This window comes from Carcharodon carcharias, chromosome 7 (assembly GCF_017639515.1).
Source record: "Carcharodon carcharias isolate sCarCar2 chromosome 7, sCarCar2.pri, whole genome shotgun sequence".
Taxonomy (NCBI): domain Eukaryota; kingdom Metazoa; phylum Chordata; class Chondrichthyes; order Lamniformes; family Lamnidae; genus Carcharodon; species Carcharodon carcharias.
Window position 1 is genome coordinate 87,525,377 of NC_054473.1, and position 13,622 is coordinate 87,538,998.

At 47.5% G+C, this 13,622-nt stretch overlaps 1 protein-coding gene across 2 annotated transcripts in view; it reads left to right on the forward strand.

Moving 5' to 3' along the window:
- ift122 (intraflagellar transport 122 homolog (Chlamydomonas)) overlaps positions 1-13,622 on the forward strand; it is a 171,980-nt gene that overhangs the window by 16,066 nt on the left and 142,292 nt on the right. For both annotated transcript variants that reach the window (XM_041191120.1, XM_041191121.1), the window contains exon 5: positions 350-426. In XM_041191120.1, the coding sequence (XP_041047054.1) occupies positions 350-426 (77 nt within the window). The remainder of the gene's footprint in view (positions 1-349; positions 427-13,622) is intronic.

Genomic DNA, 13,622 nt, shown 5'->3' on the forward strand with positions numbered 1-13,622 from the left:
AGTGTATCAAGTTTCATTGAAATCCATCCATCTTGTTTACAGGTGAACAGGCCAACAAACTGGAACAAAAACTGCCTCTGCCCACCCTCAGTGGCAGAGGCAATAATAAATTGTATATTTTCAGGACTACATTATATGAGCTGGTAAAAATATGATATTGTGTTACATGCATATAATGTAATTAAAAACAGAAAATGCTGGATGTACTCAGCAGGTCAAGTAGCATCTGTGGAGAAAGAAAAAGAATTAACATTTCAAGTTCATCAGAAATGACGAAGTACTTAATATCTGTTTATGATCTGACCTGCAATAACTAAGCTTTTCTTTGTGTTTTTATTCCAATATACAGACATAATGATTCCATTCAGTGCATTGCGTACAACCCAGTCACTCACCAACTGGCTTCCTGTTCCTCCAGTGACTTTGGTAATTTGATCTTTTAATATGTTTAAAAGTCTAAAATTTAGTTAGATTAATGTTTTTACTACTCATTATTATTTACTTCAATTGTAAGTAAAGATTGTAAGGATCTTTGGCAGGAAGTAGCAATTTGTGGAATCAGAAGTGAGTGAGTGGACCTGTTAATTTTTAAGAATCAGGCAGGCATAGAGTCTTCTTCAATAAGCTGACAGGAGGTGAGGTGTTTTTAGACAATTTATGTGTTTGCAGGGTTTAATGCTGGGCCCAAAGCAGCCCATATATTTTGAAATGAACCATCATGTAACCTGGTCAAGGATCATTGATTCTTCTTCCTGTTGGTGGCAGGCAGACCTGAGCATGGAGCGTCATATGGACATGGACCTCCAACCATCTACTCAGGAAAGAATTTGTTATTTTAAAAACAGCTCAAGAGGCACAAATAATTTGGATCTCGCTAATTGGTAGCTTATTAGAGTTCTCACAGGAGATTTGGGGTAGACTTACCTGATCCTGAGAGTGGTGAATACAGGAAAAGTGCATGCCCATAAGAGAGGCTGCCTGATTTTCCATCCATTTACTTTAATAGACAAGACATTGTGTGTACACTTATTTCTGTATAACAAAATTTTTCCCAACCCTTCTCTTTGCTCTTTGAGTGACAATTTTAGAGTGATAACTTCTCATCATTAATTTTCCAACCAGAGGGAAAATGTCTCTCCTTATTTGCCCTATCAAGACCCTGGATAATTTAAAAATCTCTATTTAATCTTCATTTAGCCTCCTTTGATTCAGTGGGAATAGTCCCAGTATCTTTAGTCTCCATTCATAATTAATTTCCCATACAACAACTTTTATTACATTTGTTATGATGCCAGCTAATGTTACTGCTGGACAAGTCAGATCCCAGGGTAGAACCCGGCTTGATAGATCCTAACTTTTTTCTTTTGTTTAGAAATGTGGAGAGTGGCTACTGAACAGAGTCACAGCAGCCAGTTGATGAACTTTTAACAAAAGAATAAAACATTTATTAGACAAGAAAAGATGAGCCATATCATAATACTCCTTCACTCACAACTATACCTTTACAGATATAAACAGATTCCATAAGGATAACACCAGTTACAAAAGTTATTTTATATTCTCATGTTCCCAGTAAATACACAGCCCATGTAAACCAATAGGGGACCTGTGGTCAGGCACACCACACACTGAAACCAAGTGACAGATGCCAGGCCAAACAGATGCTATGGATCTCTCATCAACTCCCCCCAGATGATCGTCACACTGTGAGTCAACCAGCCTCACTGAACTCCATCTTTCTCGAGGGTTTCCAATCTCCACTCTCGAAGTACTCACTTTGGAACCTTCTCCCAAATGACACTTTCTCTCGGACGTCTTCCACAGGGCTCCACCTCCAGAGTTTTGAACTCTCCTTCTGATGTTCCTCCCCCGATCGCCACGTGCATTCAAGGTTTCTTCTACGCACTTTCTCTTAAACGTGCCAACAGAACACTACTGCTTCACATACCCATAGTAAGGAGTCAGCAACCTTTGGCTGTCTCCTTGGATCTTCTGGTTTTTGCAAACCTTTTTTACCTTGATTCTGCTTCCTGCAGCTTTCTCTCTCTAAACTTGGAGCCTTCCTCTCTGCTCCTTGCTTTTACTGCCACTGAACAGGGGCTTGTTCCAAATTCCTGTCCTTATCAAAAACAGAATTACCTGGAAAAACTCAGCAGGTCTGGCAGCATCGGCGGAGAAGAAAAGAGTTGACGTTTGGAGTCCTCATGACCCTTCGACAGAACTTGAGTTCGAGTCCAAGAAAGAGTTGAAATATAAGCTGGTTTAAGGTGTGTGTGTGGGGGGCGGAGAGATAGAGAGACAGAGAGGTGGAGGGGGGGTTGTGGTTGTAGGGACAAACACGCAGTGATAGAAGCAGATCATCAAAAGATGTCAACGACAATAGTACAATAGAACACATAGGTGTTAAAGTTAAAGTTGGTGATATTATCTAAACGAATGTGCTAATTAAGAATGGATGGTAGGCCACTCCAGGTATAGCTCTAGTGGGTGTTTTTTTTTATAATGGAAATAGGTGGGAAAAGGAAAATCTTTATAATTTATTGGAAAAAAAAAGGAAGGGGGAAACAGAAAGGGGGTGGGGATGGGGGAGGGAGCTCACGACCTAAAGTTGTTGAATTCAATATTCAGTCCGGAAGGCTGTAAAGTCCCTAGTCGGAAGATGAGGTGTTGTTCCTCCAGTTTGCGTTGGGCTTCACTGGAACAATGCAGCAAGCCAAGGACAGACATGTGGGCAAGACAGCAGGGTGGAGTGTTAAAATGGCAAGCGACAGGGAGGTTTGGGTCATTCTTGCGGACAGACCACAGGTGTTCTGCAAAGCGGTCGCCCAGTTTACGTTTGGTCTCTCCAATGTAGAGGAGACCACGTTGGGAGCAACGAATGCAGTAGACTAAGTTGGGGGAAATGCAAGTGAAATGCTGCTTCACTTGAAAGGAGTGTTTGGGTCCTTGGACGGTGAGGAGAGAGGAAGTGAAGGGGCAGGCATTGCATCTTTTGCGTGGGCATGGGGTGGTGCCATAGGAGGGGGTTGAGGAGTAGGGGGTGATGGAGGAGTGGACCAGGGTGTCCCGGAGGGAGCGATCCCTACGGAATGCCGATAAGGGGGGTGAAGGGAAGATGTGTTTGGTGGTGATATCATGCTGGAGTAGGCGGAAATGGCGGAGGATGATCCTTTGAATGCGGATGCTGGTGGGGTGATAAGTGAGGACAAGGGGGACCCTAGCATGTTTCTGGGAGGGAGGAGAAGGTGTGAGGGCGGATGGGTGGGAGATGGGCCGGACACGGTTGAGGGCCCTGTCAACGACCTTGGGTGGAAAACCTCGGTTAAGGAAGAAGGAGGACATGTCAGAGGAACTGTTTTTGAATGTAGCATCATCGGAGCAGATGCGACGGAGGCGAAGGAACTGAGAGAATGGGATGGAGTCCTTACAGGAAGCGGGGTGTGAGGAGCTGTAGTTGAGATAGCTGTGGGAGTCGGTGGGTTTGTAATGGATATTGGTGGACAGTCTATCACCAGAGATTGAGACAGAGAGGTCAAGGAAGGGAAGGGAAGTGTCAGAGATGGACCACGTGAAAATGATGGAGGGGTGGAGATTGGAAGCAAAATTAATAAATTTTTCCAAGTCCCGAGGAGAGCATGAAGCAGCACCGAAGTAATCATCGATGTACCGGAGAAAGAGTTGTGGAAGGGGGCCGGAGTAGGACTGCAACAAGGAATGCTCCACATACCCCATAAAGAGACAGGCATAGCTGGGGCCCATGCGAGTACCCATAGCCACACCTCTTATTTGGAGGAAGTGAGAGGAGTTGAAGGAGAAATTGTTCAGCGTGAGAACAAGTTCAGCCAGACGGAGGAGAGTAGTGGTGGATGGGGATTGTTCGGGCCTCTGAGGAAGAAGCTAAGGGCCCTCAGACCATCCTGGTGGGGGATGGAGGTGTAGAGGGATTGGACGTCCATGGTGAAGAGGAAGCGGTTGGGGCCAGGGAACTGGAAATTGTTGATGTGACGTAAGGTGTCAGAGGAATCACGGATGTAGGTGGGAAGGGACTGGACAAGGGGAGAGAGAAGGGAGTCAAGATAACGAGAAATGAGTTCTGTGGGGCAGGAGCAAGCTGAGACGATCGGTCTACCGGGGCAGTTCTGTTTGTGGATTTTGGGTAGGAGATAGAAGTGGGCCGTCCGAGGTTGGGCGACTATCAGGTTGGAAGCTGTGGGAGGGAGATCCCCAGAGGAGATGAGGTCAGTGGCAGTCCTGGAAACAATGTCTTGATGTTCAGTGGTGGGGTCATGGTCCAGGGAGAGGTAGGAGGAAGTGTCTGCGAGTTGACGCTCAGCCTCCACGAGGTAGAGGTCAATGCGCCAGACAACAACAGCACCACCCTTGTCAGCGTGTTTGATGACAATGTCAGGGTTGGACCTGAGAGAATGGAGTGCAGTAAGTTCAGAGAGAGACAGGTTAGAATGGGTGAGAGGAGCAGAGAAATTGAGACGACTAATGTCGCGCCGACAGTTCTCAATGAAAAGATCGAGAGAAGTTAAGAATCCAGAGGGAGGGGTCCAGGTGGAGGGAGAATATTGGAGATGGGTAAAAGGATCCGTTGAACTGGGAGAGGACTCCTGCCCAAAGAAGTGAGCCCGGAGATGAAGACGGCGGAAGAAGAGTTCAGTATCATGCCGAGCCCGAAATTCATTGAGGTGAGGGCGTAAGGGTATGAAACTAAGTCCTTTGTTGAGCACTGAACGTTCAGCATCGGAGAGGGGAAGGTCGGGGGTATAGTGAATACACGGCTGGGGTTGGGATTGGAAGAAAGGGTGGGGACGGAGGGACAGGCAGGGCTGGAGGGTCCTAGATGGGTGTTGGTGTCGATGAGTTGTTGGAGCTTGCGTTCCTTAGCACTTGAGAGAAAGAGAAAAAGTTTCTTGTTGAGGCGTCGGATGAGCCGAAGGATAAAATGAAACTGGGGGCACGCGCAGCTTTGAAAAAAGGTACGGCGGTGCTGCTGGAGGGAGCGGTCGAGTGTGTTCATATGGCAGCGCATGGCACTGAGTGTGGATTTCAGAATGTGACGGGAACAACAGTCCGAGAAATGTTTTATGTCCCGGAGATACCTGTAATCCTGGGTGGGTTCGAAACATGAGGGGTGGAATTTCAGTTGAAATCCACGTGGGGTAAGTCGGAGATGGAGACGGTCACTGAGAAAGGAGAAACAAAAACAGAATTACCTGGAAAAACTCAGCAGGTCTGGCAGCATCGGTGGAGAAGAAAAGAGTTGACGTTTCGAGTCCTCATGACCCTTCGACAGAACTTGAGTTCGAGTCCAGGAAAGAGCTGAAATATAAGCTGGTTTAAGGTGTGTGTGTGGGGGGCGGAGAGATAGAGAGACAGAGAGGTGGAGGGGGTTGGTGTGGTTGTAGCGACAAACAAGCAGTGATAGAAGCAGATCATCAAAAGATGTCAACAACAATACTACAATAGAACACATAGGTGTTAAAGTTAAAGTTGGTGATATTATCTAAACGAATGTGCTAATTAAGAATGGATGGTAGGGCACTCAAGGTATAGCTCTAGTGGGTTTTTTTTTTATTTTATATAATGGAAATAGGTGGGAAAAGGAAAATCTTTATAATTTATTGGGAAAAAAAAAAAGAAGGGGGAAACAGAAAGGGGGTGGGGATGGGGGAGGGGACTCACGACCTAAAGTTGTTGAATTCAATATTCAGTCCGGAAGGCTGTAAAGTCCCTAGTCGGAAGATGAGGTGTTGTTCCTCCAGTTTGCGTTGGGCTTCACTGGAACAATGCAGCAAGCCAAGGACAGACATGTGGGCAAGAGAGCAGGGTGGAGTGTTAAAATGGCAAGCGACAGGGAGGTTTGGGTCATTCTTGCGGACAGACCGCAGGTGTTCTGCAAAGCGGTCGCCCAGTTTACGTTTGGTCTCTCCAATGTAGAGGAGACCACATTGGGAGCAACGAATGCAGTAGACTAAGTTGGCGGAAATGCAAGTGAAATGCTGCTTCACTTGAAAGGAGTGTTTGGGTCCTTGGACGGTGAGGAGAGAGGAAGTGAAGGGGCAGGTGTTGCATCTTTTGCGTGGGCAAGGGGTTGTGCCATAGGAGGGGGTTGAGGAGTAGGGGGTGATGGAGGAGTGGACCAGGGTGTCCCGGAGGGAGCGATCCCTACGGAATGCCGATAAGGGGGGTGAAGGGAAGATGTGTTTGGTAGTGGCATCATGCTGGAGTTGGCGGAAATGGCGGAGGATGATCCTTTGAATGCGGAGGCTGGTGGGGTGATAAGTGAGGACAAGGGGGACCCTATCATGTTTCTGGGAGGGAGGAGAAGGAGTGAGGGCGGATGCGCGGGAGATGGGCCGGACACGGTTGAGGGCCCTGTCAACGACCGTGGGTGGAAAACCTCGGTTAAGGAAGAAGGAGGACATGTCAGAGGAACTGTTTTTGAATGTAGCATCATCGGAACAGATGCGACGGAGGCGAAGGAACTGAGAGAATGGGATGGAGTCCTTACAGGAAGTGGGGTGTGAGGAGCTGTAGTCGAGATAGCTGTGGGTGTCGGTGGGTTTGTAATGGATATTGGTGGACAGTCTATCACCAGAGATTGAGACAGAGAGGTCAAGGAAGGGAAGGGAAGTGTCAGAGATGGACCACGTGAAAATGATGGAGGGGTGGAGATTGGAAGCAAAATTAATAAATTTTTCCAAGTCCTGACGAGAGCATGAAGCAGCACCGAAATAATCATCGATGTACCGGAGAAAGAGTTGTGGAAGGGGGCCGGATCGATGATTATTTCGGTGCTGCTTCATGCTCTCGTCAGGACTTGGAAAAATTTATTAATTTTGCTTCCAATCTCCACCCCTCCATCATTTTCACGTGGTCCATCTCTGACACTTCCCTTCCCTTCCTTGACCTCTCTGTCTCAATCTCTGGTGATAGACTGTCCACCAATATCCATTACAAACCCACCGACACCCACAGCTATCTAGACTACAGCTCCTCACACCCCACTTCCTGTAAGGACTCCATCCCATTCTCTCAGTTCCTTCGCCTCCGTCGCATCTGTTCCGATGATGCTACATTCAAAAACAGTTCCTCTGACATGTCCTCCTTCTTCCTTAACCGAGGTTTTCCACCCACGGTCGTTGACAGGGCCCTCAACCGTGTCCGGCCCATCTCCCGCGCATCCGCCCTCACTCCTTCTCCTCCCTCCCAGAAACATGATAGGGTCCCCCTTGTCCTCACTTATCACCCCACCAGCCTCCGCATTCAAAGGATCATCCTCCGCCATTTCCGCCAACTCCAGCATGATGCCACTACCAAACACATCTTCCCTTCACCCCCCTTATCGGCATTCCGTAGGGATCGCTCCCTCCGGGACACCCTGGTCCACTCCTCCATCACCCCCTACTCCTCAACCCCCTCCTATGGCACAACCCCTTGCCCACGCAAAAGATGCAACACCTGCCCCTTCACTTCCTCTCTCCTCACCGTCCAAGGACCCAAACACTCCTTTCAAGTGAAGCAGCATTTCACTTGCATTTCCGCCAACTTAGTCTACTGCATTCGTTGCTCCCAATGTGGTCTCCTCTACATTGGAGAGACCAAACGTAAACTGGGCGACCGCTTTGCAGAACACCTGCGGTCTGTCCGCAAGAATGACCCAAACCTCCCTGTCGCTTGCCATTTTAACACTCCACCCTGCTCTCTTGCCCACATGTCTGTCCTTGGCTTGCTGCATTGTTCCAGTGAAGCCCAACGCAAACTGGAGGAACAACACCTCATCTTCCGACTAGGGACTTTACAGCCTTCCGGACTGAATATTGAATTCAACAACTTTAGGTCGTGAGTCCCCTCCCCCATCCCCACCCCCTTTCTGTTTCCCCCTTCTTTTTTTTTCCCAATAAATTATAAAGATTTTCCTTTTCCCACCTATTTCCATTATATAAAATAAAAAAAAACCCACTAGAGCTATACCTTGAGTGCCCTACCATCCATTCTTAATTAGCACATTCGTTTAGATAATATCACCAACTTTAACTTTAACACCTATGTGTTCTATTGTAGTATTGTTGTTGACATCTTTTGATGATCTGCTTCTATCACTGCTTGTTTGTCGCTACAACCACACCAACCCCCTCCACCTCTCTGTCTCTCTATCTCTCCGCCCCCCACACACACACCTTAAACCAGCTTATATTTCAGCTCTTTCCTGGACTCGAACTCAAGTTCTGTCGAAGGGTCATGAGGACTCGAAACGTCAACTCTTTTCTTCTCCACCGATGCTGCCAGACCTGCTGAGTTTTTCCAGGTAATTCTGTTTTTGTTTTGGATTTCCAGCATCCGCAGTTTTTTTGTTTTTATCACTGAGAAAGGAGATATGGCTGTGAAAGCGGGTTTTAGTAAACACCTTGTCAAACACTAGGAGGGAAATGGAAAGCAAGGAAGGTGAGCAAGACAGCAGAGAGATACGGAAATCTTGTCGCAGAGAGGAACAGAACTTCTTCAAGGAGGTAGGCATTTCTTGAAGAGCAGTGGCAGTCAATTAAACACAGAGCTAAAAACAAAAAAACTGCGGATGCTGGAAATCCAAAACAAAAACAGAATTACCTGGAAAAACTCAGCAGGTCTGGCAGCATCGGCGGAGAAGAAAAGAGTTGACGTTTGGAGTCCTCATGACCCTTCAACAGAACTTGAGTTCGAGTTCAAGAAAGAGTTGAAATATAAGCTGATTTAAGGTGTGTGTGTGGGGGGCGGAGAGACAGAGAGGTGGAGGGGGGGGGGGGTGTGGTTGTAGGGACAAACAAGCAGTGATAGAAGCAGATCATCAAAAGATGTCAACGACAATAGTACAATAGAACACATAGGTGTTAAAGTTAAAGTTGGTGATATTATCTAAACGAATGTGCTAATTAAGAATGGATGGTAGGCCACTCAAGGTATAGCTCTAGTGGGGGTTTTTTTTTTTATAATGGAAATAGGTGGGAAAAGGAAAATCTTTATAATTTATTGGAAAAAAAAAGGAAGGGGGAAACAGAAAGGGGGGTGGGGATGGGGGAGGGAGCTCACGACCTAAAGTTGTTGAATTCAATATTCAGTCCGGAAGGCTGTAAAGTCCCTAGTCGGAAGATGAGGTGTTGTTCCTCCAGTTTGCGTTGGGCTTCACTGGAACAATGCAGCAAGCCAAGGACAGACATGTGGGCAAGAGAGCAGGTCCTTATCCTTTGACTTAACTTAGAGGGTTTCTTGGGGCCTTTCTCTTTTTCCTTTAGGACCTGCTCTCTGCAGCTCCCTCTCCCAGTAGACTGCTGACATCTTGGTATCTCTCTTGAGATCCAGAACTCACTTGACATTCATGATCACTTTAACTTTAGAGCAACTCACCTAAGATTCTCAGACTTATTTTCCTCAACAATCTGCTAGTATGTCCAGCTAGAGAGAGAATTAAACTGCTTCCTCCACCTTAGAGCATAATCACCAACTGAACTCAAATTGCTTTCGGTTTCTCTGCGTCTGTGGGTCCCTCTCTCTATACCCCTGTTGCTATGCAACAGCACAGTTTGTTCTACCTTGTGTTTGTTTTAATTTCCCTCCAAGAGTGATAAAACCTCATTAGAATGCAGGCAACTTTGAAAGGGAAACCAAAACTTAAGTTTCCCCCCTTAACGCACACATACAGAAATACAAATTAAACTTAAAACTTAAAGCTGAAACTCATTCCTAACACCCACAGATACAAATATATCTTTCTTAACCTATCTCTAGTTCCTAACACATTAAAGTGGCAATAGAAATATAAGGCCCCAGAGCATGTCACAGGAACAACTTATAAAGTAAAATCAGACATTGAGTCACATAAAGCAATATTAGGGCCGATGGCCAAAAGCTGGGTTAAACAGTAGATTTTAAGGACCGTCTTAAAGGAAGAAAGAGAGGTAGAATCTGAGAAGTTTTAAGGAAGGAATCCCAAAGATTTGGGCCTAGGCATTTGAAAGTGTGGCCATCAATGGTATACCAATTGAAATCGGGGCTGCTTAAGAGGCCAGAATTAGATCAGAGCGGATATCTCAGAGGGCTGTGGGGTTGAAGGAGATTACAGAGGTAGGAAAGGGCAGGGCCATGGAAGTATTTGAAAATGAGGTTGTGAATTTTAAAAACGAGGCATTGCTTGACCAGGAGCCAGTGTAGGGTGACAGATGCAGGGATGATAGGTGACCGGGACTTGTTGTGAGAAAGTTCAGTGGCAGAAGAGTTTTGGATGACCCCAATTGACAGAAGGAAGAATGTAGGAGGTTGGCCAGGTGTGCGTTAGAACAGTTAAGTCTAGAGCTAACAAAGACATGCATGGGGGTTTCAGCTGCAAATGAGCTGAGACAGGGTGAAGCCGGGCCTTGTTACATAGATGGAGATAAGCAGTCTTTGGTTTGGTATAAGTATGTTGTTGGAAGCTCATCTCAGGCTCAAATATGAATCCAAGGTTGCAAACAATCTGATTTAGTCTTGAACAGTTGCCAGAGAGAGATGGAGTCAGTAGTGAAGGAACGTATTTAGAGCAGGGACTGAAAACAATAGCTTCAGTCTTCCTAATATTTACTTGGAACAAAGTTCTGCTCATTGAGCACCGCATGTTGAATAAACAGTCTCATAATTCAGCAACAGTGGAAGGGTTGAGAGAGAGGTGATGGTGAAGAAGACCTGTGAGTGTCCGGCAAGCGTGCAAACTAACTATACTCTCTAATGTTGTCGCTGTAGATGGGAAATAGGTGGGGATCAAGGATAAATCCAGAAGTGACTGTGTGAGATCAACAAGAGAAGCCATTGAAGTGATACTCTGGCTATTGTTAGATAGATAAAAATCGAACCACATGAGAGCAGTGCCACACAGCTGGATGACAGTGGAAAAGTTTTGGTGGAGGATGGTGTGGTCAACCATGACAAGGTCGAGAAGGGTGAGGAGCGATAGTTTTTTGTTGTTCCAGTTATATAGGATGTTATTTGTGACTTTGATAAAAGCTGTGACGAGGCAGAGACCTGATTGGAGATATTCAAATATGGAGTTGCAGGCAAGATAGGCATGGATTTGGGAGGCAATGACACATTCAAAGAATTTAGAGAGGAAAGTATGGTTGGAGATGGTGGATGATAGTTTGCTAGGATGGTGGAGTCAAGGGTTGGTTGTTTGAGGAGAGGGGTGATGACAAAAGATTTAAAGGAGAGAGGGACCACATCTGGGGACCAGGAGGAAAAATCAGGTGGTCAGCAGTTTATTGGGTATAGGATTGAGGGAGCAAGAGGTAGGTCTTGTGGACAAGGTAAGCTGGCAGAGGGCATGAAGGGAGGTAGGAGAGAAACTAGATAGATGCGAGTTCAGGGTTAGGGAAGGGGGGAGCATTAAAGGAAGTTTGACCGGGCAAACCAGTGGAAGGAAGGAGGGAACTGATTGGATTGTCTCAACCTTAATGATAAAGAAATCCATAGCTCCTTGCATTTATTGCTGAAGTTGAGGGTAGAGGAGACAGGAGAGAGGCATTTACACATGAAAAGAAACTGAGGTGGGGGGTGGTGGTGGTTTATGTTTGCATTCTAGGATGATCCTGGAACATTGAGCAGGTTTAGCAGATGAGCAGGACCCACTGGTGCTTTACATGGTCTAGTCATATTGGGTGATGATTAAACCAGGTGTCTGCCATATTCTTTCACGTCCACATTCTTAGGGGAATGGAGATGAAGGCAGTTCCAGGGAAACACCAGAATGAGAGAGAGTAGTGGTCTTATTGAGTGCAAGGACATCAAGGGAGGTGAGGATGAGCAGATCAGTAGCTACAGACATGCTGTGGTAAATAGAGGGTTAGACAGTTGGGGCAGAATTTTCTAAGCCCGCTAGCGGCGGGCATGATAGGTGCCGTGTGCGGAAAATATGGCGGGACCCACTTCACGACGGCAGGTCGCGATCTTTTGCTCAGCCCTCCGACTGCGGGCAGCTTTTCTGCCATCGGTCGGCGGAGAGTTAATTGTAATACGTTAGCATATAAATAAAAGGCCATCCCGCCAGGCTCTTGGAACCCCACCGTATCGTCTGTCTGTATTGGGAAAGCACACCGACGTGTTTCACAACAGCACGCAGGTGACGTGCACTTGGTGGCCTTTATTTTGGGGGAGCTGAGGTGAGTGAGCAGCAGCATTCTCCACAGCTCTCCCATTGTTTACAGGCCTCGGGGGCGCCGTGGGGTTGGGGCAACTGATGCCTGGCCCCGGATGCAACTGCTGAGGGGTGGTGGGTGTCTGGGGGCAAGTCTGGCCAGCCCCAGAGGCGACAGCTGAGGGGGCCCAAGTATTGCCCTGGCCCTGCATCCCATGCAATTGAGATGGGGGGCAGGGTAAGCAAGGGAAATGGCCACGCATTAGGGACACCTGTATAAACTGACCGTGCTTCAGCAACTAAGATAGATCAGGTGCAGCCACAGTGATATGATTGGGATCAGGCTCCTAGCCTATCTGCCTATGCAAGCAACGTGGAGGCACCAAAGCGTTCCATACCTTACCCCCCACCGTTCCCCACCCTCCCAGCACAGACTTCAAGTCTGCCACCACTTTATTGGACCGTGGATCAGTTGGACTGCGCACGTTGTACAATTTCCTCGCCAATGCTGGCCATGTAGCAGTCACTGATAGAGGCACTCACAGCCCCTTGCAATTTCAGCATCCTGGTTTGGACCAGTGGCCCCCATGTCGCAGGTTGACAGGGCAGCCATGCAGTACATTCACCTCTGGCCGTCAGAGGGGTGACCAGCATTCTCTGAAAGCATTAAGGAGCGGTCACACAGGGCCAGGAAAGGTGCTAAGTACAGCCATGATAACCATGTCTCTCTTTCTCCCTTTCATGCTGCAGGAGGACCATGTCAGGATCATGGATCCTGGTGACCTAGCTGCATGCCTAATGGCCTACAGAGTCCGTAGAAGATGGAGGAGAGAACGACTGAGGAGGCACCTGGCTGCAAAAAGGCAGGAGTAGCAACCTGATGAAGAAGGGTTAGCAGGAGCTCCCGCGCACGCTGTCCAGGAGCGACAGGGAGCTGTGGCTGATCGGCACCTAGTGACACCCAGGGTCTGTAGACATTGCCTGCCAATCCTGCAGAGGACTGAGAACCAGTGTTGCCAACAACTGCACATGTCTAGGGAACTGATGGCTCACACCTGCAACTTACTGCAGGACTTGGCACCAAGAGGACATGGAGGGTATGCACTGCCAGTGGTTGTGAGAGTGACCGTGCTGCTCGATTTCTATGCCAGTGGCTCCATTCAGGGCTCCACAGGTGACATCTGTGGGATTTCACAATCCGCCATCCACAAATGCATCCATGAGGTCAGGGATGCCATCTTCTCCGTGGTGCACAACTTTGTGCATTTCGCCCCGGGACTGGGACAGCCAGGATGCAAGGGCCACTGGATTCGCCTTGCTCTTGGGATTCCCACAGGTGCAGGGTGCAATTGACTGCACTCATGTGGCGTTCAAGACTCCATCGCTACATTCAGTGGACTTTACCAACTGCAAGGGCATCCACTCACTGAATGTGCAGTTGGTATGCGATCCTGCAGGTATGCGCACAGGAGTGCAC